The following is a 24654-nucleotide window of genomic DNA, read 5'->3' as shown; positions in this document are numbered from 1 at the left end:
ACAGGTTATGTGTAATTCAAAACAGAAAATGCCAATTCCATGATTATACCCCCTCAGATTTTTGTATGCCAGGCATTAAGGGATTTGATTGCTTCAAACCTTTTGAAATGCAATGAGACATTTCAGTCAAAACGCAAATAAAATGCCTCAAATCATTATGATGAAAGCTGTTATAAAACTTCAAAAATTTCCAAGGTAAGAAAACAAACTGTGTTAATACTTACAAGCAAAATGTCTTCATGGTGAAGAAAGTTATCAGAGAAACACACTTTCAGGTAAATCCAGATTCCCTGCACTGCCTCCTGCAGCAAAACACGACGAGTCCTCACCCTGCATTGTGACTGCCCTCTTATAGTCCTTGTATAAATACAAACACCTGAAATATGACCCACAAGGAAATTCCTGTTTCTGCATGGGAAGTAACTAAAGACTGCTCTGGAAAGGGGAAATCCAGAAGATTAATATTCACTTAGAAGCAATGAAAAATATGCACATTTGAGGCAGTGATAAATGTCTCGCACATAGAAAAACAACCTAGACACAGCCTGGTTTTGCTGGTTCAGCTGTCTGAACAGTCCCTTCGTGTCCTGAGCTGCTTCTAAATCATAATATCCACCCATGGTTGGAATATACAGCAGCAGTAAGAACCCAAAAAGATCATAAAAGTACCATAAATTGAAACCAATTTCAGATTTAAACAGCATTTCGTTAAACATACAATGGTGGAGCAGGACTTCTCGCGCTGCCTATGTCATGACAATGTAATTTCAGTGTTAGTCTTGGCTGAAAGTGAATTTTTGGGATTCTCTCCAGAAACATTCAGTGTATCAATAATGAAAGTGGATTTACACACTAAACCATCTGGCTAATCCTGCAGATGGCAAGGGAATTGCTTTCCAATAGAAAATAGTCATAAATTTGATCAGGGAAAAAAGCTAAAACACCCTGCAGCTTTTTAAATCACTGTTCAGCAAGCTGGCTCTGCTGGAGTGAAAGGGTCAGGGGTTCCTCACTCTGAGTGGCCTCATGGGCTGCACAGCTCCCAGCTCTGTCAGCATCACCACTCAGGGCTGATGGCTGCTGGTACACAATTTTCTTTTTAAATAATATTAATTTTATCTGGACATGATCTAAAGCAATGCTTTATCTAGCAGAGATCCTGATCCTCACACAAGGGGATGTTTTTCTCTCTTTCACTTCTTCTCTAAGTTAACCTTTCCATGTTACATTCCTCTCAGGCAGTGTATTCAGGTATTTTATGCTGATCTTTCTATAGCTCATATATCGGAACTGAAGTTCTGGAAACAGGGGAATATTGTTCACAGAAATTACAAAACAGGCTAGACCTCAAGCAAACAAACACTAATGAACCATAAAGACATGAAAGATCCTCTAGAGAAGTAACAAATACTGAAATGCTGGCTGGCCATTGTAAACCAGGAACATCCTTAATTCCAGAAAATAGCTTAAGATGGAGCAGAAGGATCAAGGAGAACACTTTCACACGCACTGCTAGAGCACTGTACAATTTACTGCATAAAGGCAAGATGCATAAAGGAACATGGTATTTCCAATAAAATACTTCCACTACCTTTGGTTTACTCCAAGAGAGGACGTGGCCTGTCCAACCCAAGTCACCCAATGCCAAATCACTTCCCTAATCTACCTTTCCCCTCACACTGTAAACCTCCTCATGAAAAGATGCCAGAGACCACCTGCATTCCTTAAAGAGAAAAGGACTGGGACATATCTTGGTTGGTTTTTGTTTTACCAGATCAAATGACAAACATGCAGATATACAGAAGAAATTTTTTAAAAAAGGCCTTTATTGATGTAATGCTCAATACTTCCATAAATCATCATTTATTTAAATCAAACAACTGTAAATTTGACTTATGAAAAAAATATATGTCTCACTATTTCACAGTATTTGTAAGAAAATAAACTTAACAATTTGCTAACTTGGTTTTCATTTTCTCAGAAGATTGCAAGGAGCATAGAGTACATTAACTGGGAAAAGGGTGAACAACTAATTCTTTATCAGTTTAAACAAATCATTAAACTTACTTTTTTTTTACCTATCTACCAACTAAAGGAAATATAAAAAGTAGAAATATAAAGATCACCAACAAAACTCTAAAACACAAAATCAAGACCGTACAGTAACTAAGAAGGCACTTCTGGTTTCTGATTCAAGTAGCCATTTCCAGTTTTGGCAACTAGAAGTTAAATCTAAACATACATTTGTCATTGGAAAATATAATTCTACCATTTTAACATTAAATTTTAATGTTTTAAAGCCTTGCCATTAACTTTTGAATCATGAAGCAGACATCTTTATTTCTGCAAGCAGAAGAAATGCAATACCACCATTTCAGGTTGTTCTCTCAGTCAATTGTCATTTGCAAGGCAAAATATCTTTACAAAGGCACTTTAATATGGTTCCATCTAAGTAAAATTTGCCAGTCTTTCACAAAGATTTTAATTTTGATTGTTCTATTTGTTACATTCCTATACTGTTCAGGTAATGATGTAAAAATATTGATTTTTTATACATTCATTTTATGCTAGAATGATGACTAAGTAAACTGACTTCTAGATTGAACACAGAGCAACCATTAGCCTTCATGAATGATGTCCATTAAAAGGAAATGAATATATTAGACTAAGAAACACCCTTTTAAATACCTACAAACTGTTTTATTACTGGACATACCCATAATATGATGGTCTTTGGAAATTTCCAAGGAGATTATGGTTCCATGAGCTAGCAGTAAATGAGAAGGAGTCATGAGATTTTTTTGGTTTTTATTCTTAATTTACAACTGCTTTCTGGGAAAAAACATCTTTAGTAGCCATAAACCATGACAGCCACACTAAGAGAAATCAAGACACAATAATTAATGATAGCTGTCAGGCTGGCCCACAGCTTCTTTAAAATATTGCATATTCTCCATCCATCAGATACCCCATCTTACACAAAAATCTCGTGTTACCACATGTCTGTTATTAAAAACGTGTTACTCCTGTCCACAACCACATGTCCACCCAAAACCACAGCCTGGCCTTCCACCAGGGGCTGCACTGAAGTGCCCAGTCAGAAGTAGAGCTCCTTGGTGAGCATGGAGACCACGCAGGGGATCTGCTTCTTCTCGCTGAAGCGCGGATCGTCCGACTGCGACTCGAAGTTGGTGGCCACCACGTAGTTGACCCGGGTGAGGATCTGCATGATCTCAAGCTGCTTCCCATGCTCGTTCAGCACAGAGCACAGAGACTGCACAAACCAGGAGCCTCTTCCAGGATTCCTCCAGGAGTAATAACCTGACAGGAAAGAGGAGGAAGAAAATACAGGGAGTGATTTTTGCTGTTTTGTGTGAAAGACTCTGGGCAAAGATTGACAATGCACACACTGAAAGCTGAGCTCTTAATGGCTGTGTTACACATCCTACTTCATTAAAGCTCAGAATAATGTGTATTAACTCTCCAAACCTTACACTGCTTAAGTGACATTCTACATTTTGGCATTAGGGAATCTACAAGAAGTAAAATTACACAGGTTTCCTCTCTGAGATTAAGTATTGTGTGGTAACTATTCCTCTTCCTGCCATCATCACACATTCAGCACTCCAGGACATGGAAGTGCAAGATTCCCAGAACACAGGGAATCCTTCAGCCTTTGCCATCTGTAATCTCTCTTTTCCTCTGCACCCAGTGTAGAAGGGGTGGATACCCAATGTACACCGAGCCTTTGTGTTTTATCCATCAGTGCACAATGTACCATGAGGGGGTCCATCTCCAATTCAGCCAGCATGGATGGTGAGTTTTCAGGCTTCCACCCCCATCTTGACCTCCTTTTCCTTACCTGGCACTGTGGAATAAGCAAACAGAAAATCTGCTTCTACTGGGATTTTGTATCTTGGGTTGGCATCTGTCTCCAGGGTGTCATTGGCAGGTCCAGAGTCAGTTTGTATTCCTTCATCAAATTCAGAGCCTCTGCAGGCCTGAAAGCAGAGAATACAAGTAGCATGTTTGCAGTAAGCAGAAACAAGGTGTTAGAACAACTAGTATTCATCAAAGTTTTTTATTGGATTCAGTTAAAGCAGTACTGCGAATGTATTAAAAGCAGAGATGCAATTCTGGGGGATATCTAATTGTTCAGTGACAAAGTTACAAGCTTACCCTTTGAAAAATATACATCCTGTAAGGAGAGGGAGGCAAAGGTGTTGAGGCTGTGCCTCAATCTCAGCTGTTTGCCAACAAGTGCCATGTCAGCACTGATTTATTCTAACCCTGGTTAATTTTACCAGTCTAGAGTCATTCTCAGCACCCAATTATTACATAATGCTGTGTCCAGTGGGACTTTAAGACAATTTCTTGGCAGTGGACTCTGCAGGTGGAGACTCTACAGTGTGGACAATGTGGTCTAGTGCTTGACCACTCATTATGAGTGTATTGTATTTTTAATACTATTCTATTTCTCTCTTTGATTCTTAATTTTCTCTTAATCATGGGTTTAGCTAAAGGGCACACTGGGACAATGGTCCTGGTGGGTAATTTTCAGCTCTTGATCAGTAGCTCTGACTGACAGCTCTTGCAAAAGAACAAGCCTAACTGGCTTATGTAAGAGGGCTGATTGCCTTTATTAAGATAATTTTAAAGTCTATAAAGCAACCATTTCAAAAAAGTGTAATTAGAAGAAACATCACTTCAGTAGTATGAAGAGTCTAAAACAGTTTTCACTTTGAGGATGAGGATTAATTGATGGAATAGCCTAGGGAAAACCACATCTGCTGCAACTCATGTATGTAAATAATACTATGTATAATGTAAAAAAGAGAATTCAGACCCATGATATGTCAGTTACTGCTGTTTGAAACAGTTGTCTTTAAAAGTTTAACTAATACAATTAATACATTAACTAATAATCGTATTAACTAGTACAATTAATTACATGCTAGTTTAAAAATGCAATATAAATCTTTAGGCTACTGAGGGAAAGAACAGTGTTTCTTTAAGCAGTGATTTGTAGAGTCAGCCTTAATTCAAAGAGACCTGGACAGCATTACTGCTATGGAAAATCAGGTACTGCCCTTAGCTTTGTCTGCAGAAAAGTGAGTTTATCTTTTCACTTTGAAGTTCATGTATTACCAAAAAAAAACATGTAGAAAATTACAATGAAAATATTATTTACACCTGTGAATCTCGTATATAAATTATCTTTTAAAAACAAACAATAATTTGACCCACAGACAACTTCTGTCAACACATTTTTTCACAAACCTCCAGCAACACAGTAAGTCAAGCTACAGGGTTTTTCTAGGGCAGACAACCTAGAGAGCATGTTTTCCCTGCTGCAGCAGTAGGACACTGCATTCACCTCAGGACTATTACCTGAATGAAAAACAGTTTGGGTTTGCCTATAAGGCTTTTGCACTTGTCTCCTCTGAACAGGGCAGTCAGACTCTTGATAGCCATGGGTCCATCTGTGCCATAGATGAGCCCTTCTTCCCCATGGCTCAGGAGGATGCAGGCAAAGCAGGCAGCATCACTGTGGTTCTCCTCAGCAGCTGCAAGGCAAACAACTCTGAGTCAAGAGGAAGCCACGTTTTAAATGGAAATTATATTTAGCAAACATATTTTTCTGAAGCTAAATATACACTGGGCTCCTACTGTCAGGCATGAGGAGAGGATCATCTTTTACAATGTGGTGAGTACCTTGAGTACATGGATGCATCCTTCACTTGACTCAGAGTTTAGCCCACTGGAATCAACAGGCTGCACCCCTTATCTAATATGAAGGCTCTTCAGCTAATACACAGGACAAGTGCTCCACAAGAACACCATGCATTTCTGAATTGATGCTGGGGGATGAGGTGGGGAATTAAGCCCAGTCCATTCAGAAAACAAATCATTTCATACAGAAAACTGTATGTGTGGGGCCTAAGCAATCTGCTCTCATTTAACCTGCTGTAAGCAGGGAGTAGATTCAGTGACTTCCAAAGGTCTGTTCCCCCCTAAATTATTCTCCAATTCTGAATTTCTACCTTTCTTTAGTAATTTTTCCATATCATCACGGCTTCGGTCATGGTGTATATCAACCTCAAAGCCCAAGTTTTTAAAGCTCTTAGCAAGGTCTCCAGCATCTTTGTCAGTGCCATTGCGTGTGCCCATTCCTGCCAGGAAACAAAGAACATGGTTGACTGCACATTACACAACCCAAAGTGATTCACATGCTCAAAGGCAAATGTTTAAGTTTATCATTGATAAAATTAAACAATGTCTCGGTGACATGTTTTTAAAATAATCCTCTAGCAGCATGGAGAACAAATTGTGAGATGTTAAAAACAAGGCAATGTTCAGTGTTAACACGTCTTATCCTGAAAAATGCTGGCGTGCCCCCAGCACCTTGCAACACAGGAGCTCTAAGGAGGATCCAGCTCCTTTTGGTTATGCAGGCACAAAGCATCCCCCAGAAAACCTGCTGAAAAGTGTCCCTATTATACCCAGTAAAAGGAACTGACACAGAATCTTTGGGGAAAACAACTTACTGTGTTTGCCAAGTGTACAGGAAAAATCCTACAAACCTGATTATAACACAAGTATTTGTCTACCTTGAAACCACATGTGGTCTGGAAAGCTGAATGCAGGAGTGTGAACCGAGCACACCTACAGATATTAGCTTTTGTAGCTCAGCTGCAGCTCAGGGAATTTATAACATGGGTTGCAGATGCCAAAGTTCAAATTTTAACAACATAGTTTTAAACTCTGGAACAAAGATTTAGTTTGAAGTTGGTACAGCAAGGAGACATGGTGTTTGAGACATATACTGAAAAGATGTTGAAAAGAGCCATTCTAACATTGGTGTTAGAGAACAGGAAAAGTTTTAGGAACAACTATTTATCAAAAAAAGATAAAAACATTCATTAAAATATCATGTCCTAAAAATGGAATACTTATTGATTAAAGTATAATTATAAAAATAAAAAAGTATAACAATTCTATGGTCTATAATCAAAGAAAGAACATTACCTGTTTTGTCTTCAAAATTTTTGTTGTTTATAATAATACATTTGCCAACTTTCTTGTAATCCATATTATACTGGAATGTGGGTGTAACAATTCGGTATTGATTACTGAGAGAGGGCTTTGGCTGCTCTTCTTCTCCATTCTTCTTTTTGCTAGTGAACCAAATGAAATTATTGTTAGTGACCAGTCATATGCATGGCCTATTTACCGTAATTCAAACCACTCATGCAGCCCTGCCCAGTGTTTCTCCTTCTCCAATATTTGTTTTCTTCATTTACATTTTGGATTGAGGGATAAAGATCTCGTGATTTCCATGAAGTGATTATTGTGTGCGGATGGATCCTGACGAGGTGAAGTAACTCTGGAGTGAACTGCAGCCAAGAGCAGGACACAGATCCTGACCCAGAGATAAAACCAATGGCCTGCATGAAGTGAGGCTGCCAGCAACCTTTTGCAAACTGCTTCTGGACATATTTTACTTTTACTGTAAGTCATTATTGTAAGGACAGACACATTTCCCTCAGTAGCCATTCCAGGAACATGAAGATATGCAGTTTACCCAACTGTGTGATTTGTTTACTTAATCACCATCATCCCTACATTTTGTGCAGATTAAGACTAAGAAGTAGGTAGTTTCTACTGAAAAAGGTTACAGATGTGAACAAGTCATGTGTTAATTTGGTCTGCCAAACAGCAGTCTGAATCTATGCAAAGACCCAAGCACATTTCAATGTAATCACTGATCCCTGAACATTGTCAAATAAAACCTAAGAAAAAACAAATCAAACTATTAAAATAATGATGTTAACGGGTTATATTAATAAATCTTTTCTGGTACTGATCTTTTTGCTGTGTACTGGAGCCTTACACTGGATTAGAAAGAGATGCCATGGGGTAGCACAGACATTACTCACAAATTTAATCTAAATAACGTATGAATACCAAATCAATTACAGCCAGCATGCACACCACAAGTATGAGGTGTAGTTGCTTTTACATGTGGACTTTGTGGTCCAAGCAGGGGGCTTCAGGTGTGGTTGAGATTTCCTCAAGCAAAACTGAAAGCAGTAAGAGCCTGTAAGGAGTCTGATTCAATCCCAGAATTATAAGCAAGCTTTGGAGCCCACTTAAAAACAATGCTCAGAAAGGGCAGAAATTGTTATTGGCACCTCTCTTATTTGTTCCAGCATCCAGCTTCCAACTGTATCCAACAGTGCTGATGTCTGAGAGGAAAACAAACTACCTTCACAGCACAAAGAATTGTATAATACAGTTTGGTTATAACATTAAATTTTTCCTATAACCTCAATTAATTTAAGTACTTTCACTATTCTCATCCTGACATCTTCCTAAAGAAATACTGATTTATTTGCTTCAATAATAACCTGTAGACATGAGATTGCTATGAATTGATTAAATGTTGTTCAGGTAATCTATTTTCTTACCTGCCTGATTTAACAATGGTTTAGCTTTAAGTGTCCTCTTTTTTATTACTAAAGGACAAGACCAATTGGAATCTATAATAAACCTTCTTTAAATGATTCATCATGTATAAATGCTACTGCAATTCAATTTCAAAACAGCTTCTTATCTTTGAGTGCCGTCACATTCTATTATAAAGGGCCAAATTAAATAGCTGCACCTGGCAGGCTTCCATTATACTCTTTTCACATGTGACCATCTTAATATCATGTCCTCTTTTAGACTTCCCTTAGAGACTGAAAAACAAGATATTGAACCATATCTACTTGAGGATTATGTCTGGAAGTACAGGTTTTCTTTTTTCCTGATAAATTGCAAGTATGGATATTCTCCTTGCATATGCTTCTTGAGGGCTCTGGAAGCAATAATTAAATATGCTTTGCCTCCAGAAAAAGTCTTAACCAATTCTTAACCATTTCTTTTAAAGAATCAATCAGAACTCTATGATGCTGACATTACATTTGACTTTCAAAGATATTTTGGATTCTTATTTTAACCTAAAATTCCCCCTCATTCTCCTTCACCAGACAGTTCTTTGTGAAAGACAGAAAAAGAGATTTCAGAACAACAATAAACCACTTATGTCCATGAAGAGGCATCTCCTCAGCCCACAGGCTCAGCTTCTACAGATTTATGTGGCTTCAGTGATTTCCTGAAAAAGTCATTCAAACAACAGTGGCTGTTATAGACAACAGGAGATTTTCAAGGGGATTGTGCACACATTTCTGTTTATGTCCAACCCATGAAGAGCTGTCAGCACTTAGGGATGGACACATTTGAGCAGTATCATGTTAGCATTGTTTGCTCTTCTAAAATGCTGGAAGCGACCTAATCCAGCCCAGAAACGAGGCAGCCACGTTACCCCACAAAAAGCCCCACTGAAAACAGCAGCAAGGGTTAAGTGGCACAGCAATGCAGCCACACAACTTCTCTGAAACCACCTCACTCCCAAGGCCAATAGTTTGCACTCATTCATGCAGAAACACTCGTGAGTTTAAGGGATGTAATTCCTGCTGCTGGAATTCTCAGGGGCAGCCAGCAGCTCTGCGCCAGTCAATGGCAAACACCACAGACAAGCCCTGGCAGCTCATTTCCCCATTCCCTTCCACAGGACACTGTGGTTTCACTCCAGTGATTCCTCCCAGCTTAATGAGACACCCAAAACCCCACAGCATGGGCACGCCCATCACTTCCTTACTGGCAGACAATAAAAAGTTCCAGAAATCTTCTGGCATCAGTCCCAACTGAATAAATAAGGGAGCAAAGGCTGTGGGTTGCACTGAGCCTGGAGCTGCAGTCCAGACAAGATTCTGGTTCCTGTGCCAACCAAGCGCAATATGGGAACTGCCTGACTGGATTACACTGACAGCACAATGCCCAACTTTTCATGTTCAACATGCTAAATCAGACCTTGTAATGATAACTAATAAAGTTATGAATAAATAATAATCAGGCCTCAAGGGAAATCTCCTGTCAGTGACAGGCAGACTTATGATTGAAGGCTTATATCTTTTTTCTGAACTTTGAACTGGACAGCAGCTAGTATAAATGTTTCCTGCTGTTTTTACTAAGCTTTCTAATTACTGTATTCTCCAAAAGGGTTTCCACTGATTAGTTATATGCTGTTATAAAATGTTTTAAACTATGTGCCCTCTGCTTGATTTGTTTCTGCTTCTCTGACATCTAGTGACTTTAATTTCCCTCTTTTGGGATTCAAACTTGCCTGGACTAAACAGAAAGTTGAATTTCATGACTGTTTAGTCATTCTTCAGGTATTAATTATAGCTGTACCTTTATTCCTCACACCATTATTAGTCACTGATCCTTCCATTATACAGAAATATTCTCTCCATTATTGCTGTCATGTATTTCATGTTTTCTCCCTTTGGTCAAAAGTTCAGAAAAAACGAAACTCCACTCTGGCACTCTCATATAGCTGCACATTTTCACCCTCACCATGTCTCAGCCTTGCCAACAGCATATTTGGGAATGTGATTTCAGCAAGTCTAGACTCAGTCAGTATCAACCTTGAGAAAATCATTATTATCAACTTCTCATTTTCAAACATAAAACTAAAGTTATCTATTCTATTTATCATTTTGTTACTGAACTTTTAAATAGTAGTAAAGTGTTTTAACAACAGGAGTGGCTAAAATTCTGCCAAAGTCAATGGAGATACCTCCTTTGCAGAAGCAGTGGACTTGATCATATAAAGGATTGATACTAATCACAACAAACCTTCTTTTCTCTTATACTTGGAATAAATTATTGTTTCAATATGGTTCAAGATTTAAGGATAAAAATATCACCAACAACATTTAACTATACCTGAAGATTATTTAGAAAAAATAAAGCAGTGTCTCTTATTAGCTGTGATTTTCTCTCCTTTGACTTCCTTCATACTGGCACCTTCCTCAATTCCTGCTGCTACCATATAAAAGTGTGACATACCAACATTTAAGAATCCATGTGCAGGACAAAGGCCAGGGAGAGTTGTTCAAAATAAGCTCTAAAAATGGTATTACAGAGAGATATCTAGGTTTTTAAAAAAAGCTATAGTCCCCTTCTCCCCCAGGAAAATTAGGGCCTTTTGCTGGTGTGCTGAAAAATGTAGGCAGATTAAAAAAACTGTACAATTCTACACTATTTAATTTAAGGGAGCTGACATTCAGAGTTGGGTGGAAAAGGCCACACTGATTCCATTCACTTCTATTTGAAGTAAACACACAAAAGGAGAGAACTGTGTCTTACTTTGCTCTATCAGTTCAGTAAACTTTGACTTTCCTTGAAAAGGAGTATCTCAAAACATTGAGAGTTTTACTCTGGTTTCCTTCTTTTATACAATGTGCAATATAATTTTTGAATAGCTGATAACATGTTTCCAATAAAAAGAAAATCTGCCCTTGAAAACATGGTGTCTTTGCAAAACACATCACTTCAGGACACCTTCTGGAGTCCAAATGCTTTTCTGGCATTGGTGAATAGTTTTATTCTAGTTTCTGTCACACTCTCAGCTTTTCTGTTGAGTCTGGGCAGGTTCAAAGCAGTGGACAGTATAAACATTTTCTCACTGACACCCACCAGAACTTTCATACCCTTAAGTGATGTGGGATGCAAGGTGTCTTAAGTTGCAACGCTCTTTAATCAATTACAAACCACTGATATGTTTCCCTTAGGACTTTTGACATTTGGGGACTCTCTACAGGCTTCATTTGAAGAAGTTTCCCATTAAGTTACAGTATTGTGGAATAAATGGGACAGTGCATTAGTTCTAAGGCCTCTAAAGAGACTTACAAATCTTATATTGCTGATTTATTTTCACGCAGTTTGTGTAGCTGTGTTGCCCTTTCTGCCTAAAAACTCCCACTTTCCTTCCATTGTTGCATGCACAATATGAATTATGTTTGTGACTACTGCTCATCACAAATGCTGTTTGCTCTCCTGGGGAAAAATCCTGGACTGGACTTATTTATTTAAAAAGACAGTGAAAGGATAGACAGAAAACAATGAAAATGCAAATACAATTGTGTTTGAATTCACAAGGCATCACTAAGCTATGTGCAGTAAAACTGAGTGTCCTGGAGATCAATTTAGATTTATTCATTAAAAAAAAACTGAACAGGAAACAGAATTTATAAATAAGCCAAAACAAGGGTCAACATTTTGTTCTATGTTTCTATCTTAGCCTCAATAATCAGTGGTCTGATGTGGGCTCCATAATTCATACTTTTGATGCTTTCTGATGATCATGCATTAGGATCGCCTATAAAAACTTCTCTTCAAACTACCAGCTTTAACACTTTTCTTCAGCTTTAATACCTTTATCCAGTCTAATTTCACTGTATTTAATACATCTCTAATTACTGTACACTCTCCCTACTTTGAATTTTTTTATTGAACCCTGTGGGCAATATCAAGCCAAAAACACTTGTTAAACCTGACTAGAGCTTTTTAGATCTTGAGTTCTCTAAGCCACACTCTTTGTTCTTTGTCAGATCTGTTTTGGTAGTGTCACACAGATTTAGAACTGCATACAAATAACAGATTATCCTGCTGCCTTTTCCCATTAATATTGCATTAGGCTGGCAGAACAGCAAGATTTCTGGACAAGAACAGTGTGTCACTACTTGAATTATCTTTCATAAAAATGAATATTCCTTTACTGTTAAAAATCAGAAAGCATAAATTTTATGGGACAAAGACTAAACCACAAGGTCTAGACTAAATACTAAAACTGTATTACAGTGCATTTGAAAGTGCATACTCAGGCTTGTAAATTATGTGCCATGAGAGAAACTGAAAGAAAAAGCTGAAGAGCTGAAACAGAAGTTTCCTGAGGAAAAAGGGGCGATACTAAGTGAATAGCAGGAAGTTCAAGTAAGCATTGCATACTTTCAATTTCCCTATTAGCAAATGTTAGCAAAGGACTGCTGACTTTGATAGACGAGCACCAACAAAATCACCAGTCTTTAGAAGGTTATTTTAAAATATATGCCAGATAGATGTCAAAAGAAAACTGAAAAAAATTTCTAATATTAAAGTCAGGATATTTTCCACACAATAGAAAGTCTTCCTTTAGCAGAGAGAAGAAAAGTGATCCTACAAAACTGCACATAGAAGTTCCCCAAAAAGGCATTTAAACATTATTTCACCTACATTGCTTACCATGGCACACAGATGTCCTACACAAAAGGCATGAAAACTGACAGCTGCAATTTAGAATAGCAAACATAAACACAATACCACACACAAAACACCAGTGTTCCTAGATTTCTGTTCCCTGTCAGGATCTTGTTTCATCTGTTAAAGAAATTCAAAATTTCAGTAAAACATGCTAAGCTGATAATACTGGAGTCTGAAGTTCATATTTATTAATGACATTTGAACTCTGTGCTACCCTTGCCTATTTATATATTGCTTTGCTGAAGTGTCTGAACTTTGGAAGTAATTTTTGGGAATGGTTGGAATGAAGGGAAATGGCCAGGGTGCCTCCTGGAACACCACAGCCCCCAACAAACCCACTCCACTTTCCTCCTGGGAGCAACAGGACTGCTCAGGCAATAAAATAATTATTGTAAATGCTATCAAGAACAGGCCCACAGGAATTAATCAGCCTTCAGCATCTTTTTGAACTGCCCATTAGTTCATGACCTCTTAAGGGCATCTTTGGAATCATTGTCAGCTGACTAGACAAAGCCAACAGAGGCAAAGCCTTTTCTTTGAATTAACCTGAAGTTAGGAACCAACTAGGACAGTGCCCCTTGTTCATCTGGAAACTCATGTCTCAGGCCCTTCAAATAATGGTAAACACAGTAATTTTGAACAGAAAATATTGCTGTAGCAGTATCAAAAGAAAGGAGTTAGGTAAACAATGTGATTATTTCCTTGAACTTATCAAGATAATACTAGAGCTGGGAAGGACCTAAGCTATCATTAAAAAAATTCTTTCCAACACTGGACTGAGTTCATTCATCCAAAACAAATAATGTCATGCTAAAAAAGTACTTTTGTTCTTGATATGACACATGAAACAGTAGTGTAAGAGATTTCACAGAAAGTTTGCAAAATAAACCTCTTCAATTTACTTAAAGAAATCCTGGCATTTCCCTACATTTTTTAATACCACATCTGAGAGTACAACAGAGAATAAAATATATTTATTAAGACCATATGCTAGCTCTGCTTTGCCCATTTAACTTGATGAAAGGTATTAAACAAACCAAAACGAGTTGTGCTTCTGCTGTGGAATAACTTAGGGAAAGTAACTCTGTATTTCTTGGTCTCAGTTCTTCCATCACAAAATGAAGTCTAAACAAGGGTATTTCACAAAGCAATTGCAGATCATGTGGCTGTAGGGAGGGGGTGGGTAGTAAAAAATTAAAAAACCTGATGGATGCCACATGTTCCAACCAGCTGAGCCAATCCCAGGGGCAACTCTGGAGCCACTGTGGTCCCTTCCAAACTGACACACCCTGGGATTCTGCCCAGTAAAGTGGAGAATAATCTTAAAATTCATATTTTGTCCATCTGTGCTATGTTTATGTCTAGATTGTTAGCTTAGTGACAGGTGCCTCCTGGAAAGAAAGGGCATTGAACAAACCATCCTTACTGTAAAGTCATTGTTTGCATTCTTATTGTAAACATCCACCATGGAGGTTTACAGTGGATCTCAGTCCAGAAGCAAATTCCTAACTTTGATTCTTACACATTAGTTTCCCTCAAGAGAGAAAAATGCTAGTGCCTGCATGACTATTTAACATCAATTGAAACACTGGATACATTTTCAATATTTCATTATAAGACACTTTTCAGACCCTAAGCTACTCTTGTAGCTTTTTTGTCCCATTTTAGTTTCAGATCCATCTCCAATTAGGAGACAGAATCTTCTCCAAAAACCTGGAAAACTGAGAAACTCCGTCCAAAACAACTCACAGTATAATGCAAGAGTTGAGCTGTTTGAAAGAACAAGCCTCAGACTACAACTTCTGGCATACTTTGTAAATGTCTTTTGAAGTTCTGATAGTTAATCTAAACATGCCTTCCTGCCTTTTTAAGTATGTGTTAGTGATGGCCTTAACTAATTCAAATCAAAACCACAATTGCAATTTAATTTATTATAGACAAATGAAGCAGACCAAGTGCATTGGGACTAAGCCAGCTGCACTTTGGACAAGAATTTTCAACAGACAAATACCTAATATTGTCCACATTTCACAGCAGTTGAAAAAAGACAAAAGCAAAATGAAAAGAAACAGGTAGCAGGGCCCTAGTTTTGTGCATTTAATATTTTAGGGTTCACTTACAATCCACATGACGATTTTGTGGTGTGATGCCTGCAAAACAGAGTTCTAAACTCTCAATCATCACTTTTGTAATTGAGATCCAGCTTCCCAATTAGCTACATGATATCTGCCACGCAGGCCTCACAATATTGTGGCAACATAACAGCCAAAAAACATTCAAAAGGTAAATTTTTACAAATAAAGAATTTTGCTTGCTGAAAGGCTTTCTGCACATTTCTAGAAAACCTGCACATCCATACCTTCCATGGGTGTTCTGGAAACTGAAATCTTGCATGATCATACCCTAGGCAGTACAATGTACATAGGCAACTGGCAATTATATGCAAAAAAAAAAAAAAGAAATAGATGAAAGGTCTTTTACCTTCCATAGGTACTAAGAGAAATTAACAGGTACATATGGATTGCTTGGAAAATGACTCAAAATAAAGCAAGCCCACCAAACACTAATGCTCAGAGAACACTCTGGCAAGGATTAGCAATTGCAAAATGCCAGTGGAGCTAGAATTAGCTAAACAGAACTGTTTTAGGCTATAAACTCATGATTTTTCCAAACAGGTGCCAGAGAAGGAAGGAGGCAAATAACATCCCACAGTACCTTGGCTCATCATCAAATGGTACTCCACACTGCATCTGCAAGCAGCTTCAGCCTGTGCTGGGGAGCAAGTCTGGTGCTGTGTGGCACTGCTAGGAGCCCACCATGCTGGGGTAGCATTGCAGAGAGAGCAGGATGCTCTGTGAGCTCGGGCCCCAGCGTTCGCCTGTGTCAGCGCTGGGTCACGCTGGACTGTTCTGCTCTGTGGGGCCATTCAAAGCCCCCGAGCCAGCACCCTGCCAGCTGAGCTCATGCAGCCACAGCCACCTTTGCTGACAGGCAGAAAACACCCTCCCATCACTCACTCTATCCCTGCTCCTGTGCAAGAGTGCAGGAAAAGAGATTTTGGGATGGAGGTGGGACAGCGGACTTCTCCTCTTTCTTCTGTCAAAACCTGATCCACCATTGCTGCAATATTCACACAATGAATATTTCCAGCAAAATAATGCAAATTAACATGCATAGTTTACAAAGCCTCTCTATATTTAACTAATACAACTACTTCCAACATATTTGTGGGAACCCAGAACATCCCTCTGGCTGTCCAGGATGGCCAAGAGCCCTGCTAGGGGGCTCAAAAGCCCTGGCATGGAGCCCAAAACACCTGTGGGTTTGATTATGACCTGTGGAGCAAATCACCAGCCTTATATGAAGATCAGCAAGCCACAACAGTCTAGACAGAATAACAGTGAAGTTATCACTGGGTGAAAAAGCCGATTTTGGGGTTTCTGGTATGGGGGTTAAGGAGGCAAGATGGAGGGATCTGGGCATGTCCAGCCTTTCTCCTTCCTCATCTTGGCCTCCATCTTCTGCTGCGATGGTGGCACTTACAGATTGGTTTGGAGTAGAAGCTCACTGTCTAACATAGGTGATGGGTATTGGAAAGTAATTGTAAACATTGTACAGGTAGTTTTTAGTATAAAGACATAACACCACCCTGGGGGCAGGCAGAGTGCCTGGAACTGTGCTGCTGGATGAACCTCAGCAGGGCAGGAGAAAGAATTTTATAGATAACAAACAATAAACCACCTTGAGACCGGGAAATGAAGACCTCTGGCTCATTCTTCAAGCATCCAGGCTGGGAAAAGAGACTTTCAACAATCGCGGGGGGACCCAAAAGATCCCGAGACATATTTACCCTCAAACAGCTTTGGTTTATTATAAATTTGGCTTAATTTGTTTGGATTGCTCTGAAAGCTTAAATCTCACCCTACAAAATAGCTGTCCTCCAAATTCTGTATGATACAGCCCAGAGTTTGTTGTAGTGAAGGAAATAAATTACTACTCTAATTACAAAACTTAATTAGGATACTTGACTGTGATTACTTCAGATACAGTTCCTGGATAACACAGTGTTTGCTGTACTTCACATTAAAAAGGCTCCAAGGAGACTGGAAACAAATATTGACTGTGAATCAATGAGTTCTTGTAATATAGACTAAATAGTACTTCAAGATATTGGGCTTTTCCTATGAGGTAAATGCAGTAAGCACCCAAGGGAAAGTACAAGCAGTGGCCACAGTTTCCACCCATTGTTAAATATTCCTGCAGTGTTCTCCAGAAGCTGAGTTCCAGATCTAACAAAAATTGCTTTAACAAAACAACAGCAAAACCTCCAAAACACAGACACACACACATACACACAAAAAAATCCCCCACCAAACTCCCCAAACAAACAAACAAAACAAAACCAAAACAAACCAGAACAACCTCTGACTTAAAAAAGAGTAATAAAAATGAAATATCCCTGTTTTCTTTATTACAATTTCTTAATTGTTTTTGTAGAAAGCTTTCCAAACTATAAATTATTTCTGAAATTTTATGTTTGGTGCTTTCAGGTGAACACAAAGAATTTGACATTTACCTTGTGCTAAGCAAAACAAGCAAACTCCAAACAAAGTTAAAATTATATTGTGACAGATTTTGGATCTGTGACAGTGACTTCCTTCGAGACATTAAGGAAACATGAGGCTGAAACAGGAGGTCAGCTCAGACATCTGAGCTGCAGCCCAGAACATAACTTCAGATAATCATTCATCAGCTGTTATTTGTTTTAAAGTAGCTTGCTATTTTTAGTCTATCTAAGGATAAAAGAGATACTTTTCTTAGCAGTATTTATTTTGAAAGGCCTATTATATTCTGACACTGAAAAATGTGTAAGAGAATGGACAACTCTGGAGAACATAAGTATCTGCAACAGTGTGAAGCTGTTCTCCATAAAAGTTCTACCTGAAAAGCAGCTTCTTTTACAAACCAATGTAAAAATAAGCTGTTGGTGATGCCCATACAGGCACTTATGGGATGGACTTGATGATCCTTGGGTCCCTTCCAATTTAGAATGAATGTGATACTGTGAAAAGTGGATGGAAGATAGATCCCCAAAAGACAGAGGAACAACAGAAAAGCTAAGCTGAAACAAAGACAATTTTCTACACCTTTTACAACTCCAGACCTGAGGTTCAGCTGAGGATGAATCTCAAAAATGAATATTTATCCTTTGAAGGACAAGGTTATTTATGTTGAGAAATATGGCTGTACTGAGACCAAGGGTCATGAATTTAAAACAGACAACCTTTGGTAACACCTTTGCTTCCTCACTTTGATGTCCTACAACCCAAATAAACACTGTACACATGGAAAGAAAAGGTACATATCCATAAATCTTTTTCATCTAAATACTAATTTACAAACCTGGTAAATATCTTAACAATGTAACTATCACAACCACTGAACTATGGAAGGTGGCATTTCCAGGAAATTTCCAAATTACTTGAAAGTCTCAAACTTTAAAGTGTTGGGACTTGACAGAAATAAATATCTTACAGATATTTTGGATTTGCAATGTTAAACAGCTAAAATATTCTTGGTGACTACAAGCCCCACAAAACCTCTGAAATTTCTTAGTGGGGCTTTCTTACAATCCATATAATGTGTATGCATTGAGGGCACCATAGAATCACACACTTCCTTTTGTAATTAAATATTTGTAAAGATTTTTTAATAGATATTTAAATTGTGTTTTCTGTTTCCAGATGAGAAGGGGAATACTGACAATAAAATAAGACAGTAGGGCTGGAGCAGATAAAAGTAACCAGATGACAAATGGTTCTATACAATTAAATTAGGATAAAACTGGTGCCTAGATACTACTCATAACAAAACTCTTCTGCACTGCTCCTTCACTGAAGCCCACAAGCACTCAGGATTTTTGACAGTGCAAATGTAAGTCTTGGGAATTTCTGGATGCAACTTTTCAAAAAAACCGACTTTAATTAGGATTAAGAGAAATCTTAGCTCTACTTAACAAAGTGCAACTGCAATTTTATTCCATTTCATGTCACATTAGCTTTCCTGGATGCTAAAATGCATTTGCTGCCATCAATCTCCCTAATGGAGGTCCCCAATAAAACACAAAAGATACTAAATAAAGATATTAAATCATTCTGTGGAGAAGAGAAGCAAGACTATATTTAAAGCCTTGAAAGTGTCAAAGGAGCACACATAGTATAGTAAAAAAGCCCAAACTTGTATAGGAAAAACTCTATTAGTTAGCTAAAAAAAATAAAATACACATTTGAAATCCTTAGCTGAATCTTTCTTTAAACGTGTTTTAAACATTTTTGGTGCACAGCCTTGCCAGAATGTGCCAGGTTGTGCACCAAAAATGTGCCTGTGCACCATTTGCTTTGTGGAACAAAACTTTTTGCTGAGCTGCAGCACAGCCCATTTTTTGCTCTTGTTGCAGTACACAAAATTAATCCCCTCCTGCCATCTAGTGGCTAAATAAAAACCCGGCTGGCACATTTAATCCAAAATTTCTTCCAACTCTTTTTCCCCACCGGACAGTTTTTCTCACCAACATTAGCTAAGTATTAGCACTTTTCCAAAGAGAAGAAATATGTAGAAGATAATTTCCCCGAATTGTTGAGATGTCAGAAGAATCTGACCATCCTGGTTTGTTCTGAGCCTCGTGACCTCCTTGGCCTCACAGACTTCTCAGAGAGACATAAACTGCAGTGAGTAAGATTTTAATTTACTTATAGCTACTGCTGTGACAGGGCAGATCTCCAGTCACAGCCAGAGAGTGGCAAATTGGAGCTGTGAAGGTCCTGGAAACAGCTGGTCTGTCTGCACAGCTTTCAATTTGGCTTCTCACTGCTCTGTTCTCTCAAATTAAAATTAATGTGCTCATGTAACACCACAAGTTCCTTGTTTTCCTATTGAACTTATGTTACGCAATAGTACATGAAATGCAGTGAAGAATTTCAATGAGAGAACTGCACAACTGGTAAAAGACTGGGTGGATTTTATCCCTGATAAAATTGTAGTCACTCCAAAGCTTTCTGGACACCTTATTAAAGATATATTTCTTCATGTTGCCAAAATGAAGCTTTGGCAATCAGGACAGAGAGCCCCACTGGTCCAAGTACAAATACATCTAGCCTGGTCCCTGGTACTGACTGAGTCTGAAGAAAGCAAACAAAAGAAATTGGATACAGAATATCCTCACAGAGACACGACTTGGGAGCATCATCACCAAAGATGTTAACATCTGGAATTTTATTCCACACACATCTAATCTCTTCTGAATTTACCTAAAGTCTTGACATGTGCATATCCCCTGGTTACAGTGACATTCTGCACTATGTTAAAATTACATCTTAACACTTGTTTTAAGCCTACTGCATGACTTTTCATTGCATGTCCCCTAGATTCCCTGTGAGGCACAAAGACTGATCATTCTCTCTTCACTTTCTACTTTATCACAATCCCAGTTTAGATCAGATCCCATTTTCCTTTATCCTCTCACATTCCTCCCCTATCTTCTTCAGACCGAAAGCTTTTTGTTTCTGTAGGACAAACACCTTAATTGTCAAGCACTCATTCCTCTTTAAGAAATCACTACTTTCTTTAAAAAAACTCTGTTAGATATCTCAAAAGAATTTTTTTCTACAAAATCTAAGTTGAATTCTCTCAATTGCCTCATACTTAATCTGAGCAATTTTTTACTTCTAAAGAGAAGCGTTGCAAATTGCATCTTCAAGGAGTTCCCAAAAGATGAATGCTTCAAACTGATGGATAGCCAAATTATTTGAAAAATTTCTTGTGGAAAAAAGTCATAGAAATGCTGATTATTGCCTTTTCTTTGGAAATTATTAACTTTGAGTCACATAATTTAATAGTAGTATTAGCATATCACCTCTTATAAAGAAGACCAAATCAAATATCAAAACACACATTTTACAAAGTTGAAAAGAAACCTTTGAAAAAATATTTGACAAGATTTAGAAACAAATGTTACATTTGTCTATTTGTTATAATTAATAATACACATACACATCAAGAAACATATTTGAGGAATGATAAAATAAGACAGAGAAAGTAGTGATTTGCTTAACAGCACATCAAGAGTCTTCTAAGACTAATGCATCTTCACTGCTCTCACAAATTTGTTACCCCTATTAAACTCACAGAGTAAGCAGCAAAAACAGAAGTATATTAGCCATGTACTCTCTGAATTACAATGTTCACTTTAATGTAAATTTCCAGTATTAAAAAAATCAAAACCTCTCTGTAAATGCATTAGACTTTGCATCAAATATCTCTTGCAAAATCTCACCAAATCCAACATGAAGTAACCATTTTCTGACATTCAACAGTATTTATAAACTTTGCATGTTCCTTTTTCATCTTTTGCATTTCCAATCATATTTATCCAGTGTTTTCATGAGTATGGACGAGCAGTAAATAGTTCTTGCTTCCCACTGGTTTAATGATATGCTTCAGTGAGACTACTATGCTTTAAAATGAAAGGCTTTTAATGTGTTCTGTAAGGGGTTACATCTCTAGAGTTGGTGAGGCATCTTTGTGCTACAGCCTAGATGGCACATCCAGGCTTTAAAGTAACTTAGACAGCCAGCAGGGGATTCCAGTGATGCTGGAGATTAGCTGAGCTGAGTGCAGTAAAACAGATAATTAATGGCATATTCAATTCCCAGCTCCACCAAAGGTCAATGTTTAAGATGTGGGGCTGTAATTGATGCTAAATGAACTTGGTGGTCTCTTAGCTGCCAAATAAAACTTATGGGAGATATTATAGGTTTCCCTATAGAGGATATTAGAAAGAAATACTTTAAGGTACAGACAAGATACATTAAATTCATACAACATAAACCATCTTTCCATCCAGGCCATCAATAACATTGTGAACATGGCAAACTGAACACCAAATCAAGCTTTTTTATGTTTCTTTGATTAAAAGGATACCATGGCAGCTGATAAACAACAAAATCAGGAGTACAAGTAGGAACTTACTTTCCAAAAAGTGACAACCTGCTGCGTCTGTCTGGCCTTGCATCAACTACATCACAGCCATTTTCATCCTCTTCCTCTCCAGCAAGGAGATCACCACGCTGATCCTCTGACATCTACAAGAAAATACAGGAATATAAGTGACCCTCAGCGAGCACTGACATTTTAGAAATACTTCTGTGAACCAGATTGTTTATTGTCTGGTTTACAGAAGATACACGTGAGGGTTTTAGTCAGTTTTGTTGTACAATACTTCCTGAAGAAAGAGTGGCTACGTATTTCTGGTCCTGAGTTGCTGTGGCATTGCACATGTTCAGTCATCTCTATTTTCTTGAGCCAGTTACCAAAAGAAACTCAACTAACATCAATCTCGAAAAAGCATATTACAGCAAAATCAAAAATAATTCTATGGTGAAAGATCACAGAATATAGAATACAATCATAAAATAGAATATTCTGAGTTGTAAAGGATGCCCTGGGATCATCAAAGTCCAGCACCTGGTAATCCCAAGTACCCTGCAATGAGCCTGCCCAGTGAGCTGTCCCCATTACACAAGTAATTCCCAGATCGTTTCCCATGGTCTGGAAAGAAGCATGTTAGGATGAAAGCAAGGGCTCCAGTGTTTTCATTTGCATATACATAGTCAGATGCGTGTAAGTGAAAGACTCCTGTGTATTTCCTGTTGGTGGTTTTAATTTCACCATTAAGCAATGGGGCAACCACAGCAGAAGGAGCAGCGCCAGCTCAGCAGAGGCACAGGGCACACGCAGGACCTCTGCTCAGGGTGGGATGGACTGAAACATCGGGTCTCTGCTTCCAGACTTTCATCAGAAAATCAGCACCGATTCCTGCCCCTTTCCCATAGTTAGGCAGATTAAATTCGCTTTTATCACCCATTTACTGGGAAGAGCACACGTTTACATCGAAAACCACCCCGGTACCAGCAGCAGCCCAGAGCCCACCAGTGGCTCCATGGCTGCACCACCCAGCCAGGGAGCGGGGCCCTGGCAGAGCTTGGGGAGCTCCCCCAGAACAAGAGCAGCTCCCAAATCCGGGTCCAGCCTCGGATTTGGCAAACACACACACACACATACACCCACACACACACACACACAGAGCAAGCGGAGCGTGCAGGCCGCGGTGCCGGGAGCGGTGCGGGGCCCGCCCGGGCAGCGAGGAGCGGGCACCGAGGGAAGAGAGCAGGGCAGGGGAACCGGGGGGAGCAGGGGAAGGGCTGGGAAGGGTCCAGGACTTGCCTTGGCGCTGGGTCCGGCCGAGCGGGAGCGAAAGCGAAACTTAAAGCGACACTTAAAACGAAAGAGGCCGGCGGTGCTCCGGGGCGGCGCCGGGGCGGGGCGGGCTCCCTCCCTGACCCTTGTCACCATCCCTGACCCTTTTCTCGTCCCCATCCCTGACCCTTGCTCCCTGTCCTGTCCCGTCCCCATCCCTGTCCCTGTTCCATCCCCATCCTGACCCTTTTCCCGTTCACATCCCTGACCCTTGTTCCCATCCCTGACCCTTTTCCCATCCCCATCCCTGACCCTTGTCCCCGTCTCCACCCCTGACCCTTTTCCCGTCCCCATTTCTGACCCTTCTCCCATCTCCCCATCCCTTTCCCCATCCCTGTCCCCATCTGGCCCCCCTGGCCCCCGGGCCCTCCCTGCTCCCCAGGTAATGACGGCCCCATCACAGCAAAACCGAAATTATCACTTTTTAATAGCTGTGCTCCGACACACCCCTGCCAAAGAAGAGTCGAAAGTTTCATGGTGACACGAGGTTGTCTAGATCTAAGGGAATTTTCCCCCTTATATAAACTTCAGTGGCATTTCCTTATCCTCCCAATTATTGTGCGTGTTGCATCTCTGCTAATTACGGTATCCCACTGTGCAGCCCTAGCATCAGGCCCAGCGGTCCAGTACATGGACTGAAGATTGGCACAGTCTTGCTAATTACTCCTGGATGCAGGCTCCAATCCTGCAAAATCATACACCTACCCAGCGGTGCTTGGTGTTTAACATTCACTACCTGAAGAGATTTACATCAAAGAGACATTTTTCAGTGTAACTGCCTCCTAATTGGCACAAAACACAGGCATGGTAACAAACAGGCTTTGGCTCCCCGACAGGTCAGTGCCTCCATGTGATGGAGGAGCTCTTGCCGTGTGCCTGCACGCTGCTGCTGGGACTTCTCCCTGCTCCCTGCTCCCTGGGATTGTGCCTGTGGCTCCTGGCTGGGTGTGTAGCCAAAGTTTTCTCCTGAAAATCAAACTAGCAGAATCCCATGGTTCCTCTCATGCCATCTGTTAGCTGCTTCTTTTCGAGGGGACAGCGTCACTTCCAAATCCATAATGGATCACCATCAGCAGCAGGGACACTGGAAATGTACAGATCATGATGTAGAGAACAAATGTATAGACAGGAGAGGAGAGGAGAGGAGAG

The 24654-nt window shown here is 39.4% G+C and overlaps 1 protein-coding gene across 1 annotated transcript; it reads right to left on the bottom strand.

Annotated features, from left to right (window-relative positions):
- Window positions 1-1818: 1818 nt before the first annotated feature.
- On the bottom strand, window positions 1819-23577 carry CASP7 (caspase 7). Its single transcript, XM_005481090.4, has 7 exons — window positions 23473-23577; window positions 22219-22331; window positions 7030-7178; window positions 6045-6173; window positions 5392-5567; window positions 3863-4001; window positions 1819-3321 (listed from the first exon to the last, which is right to left on the bottom strand). The coding sequence occupies exons 2-7, from the start codon at window positions 22329-22331 to the stop codon at window positions 3098-3100; spliced, it is 930 nt and encodes a 309-aa protein (XP_005481147.1). The 5' UTR covers window positions 23473-23577; the 3' UTR covers window positions 1819-3097.
- Between the last annotated feature and the right edge of the window lie 1077 nt (window positions 23578-24654).

This window comes from Zonotrichia albicollis, chromosome 7 (assembly GCF_047830755.1).
Source record: "Zonotrichia albicollis isolate bZonAlb1 chromosome 7, bZonAlb1.hap1, whole genome shotgun sequence".
NCBI classification, from domain to species: domain Eukaryota; kingdom Metazoa; phylum Chordata; class Aves; order Passeriformes; family Passerellidae; genus Zonotrichia; species Zonotrichia albicollis.
The sequence above is the reverse complement of the archived record's forward strand: the minus strand, read 5'-3'. Positions and strand labels throughout refer to the sequence as shown.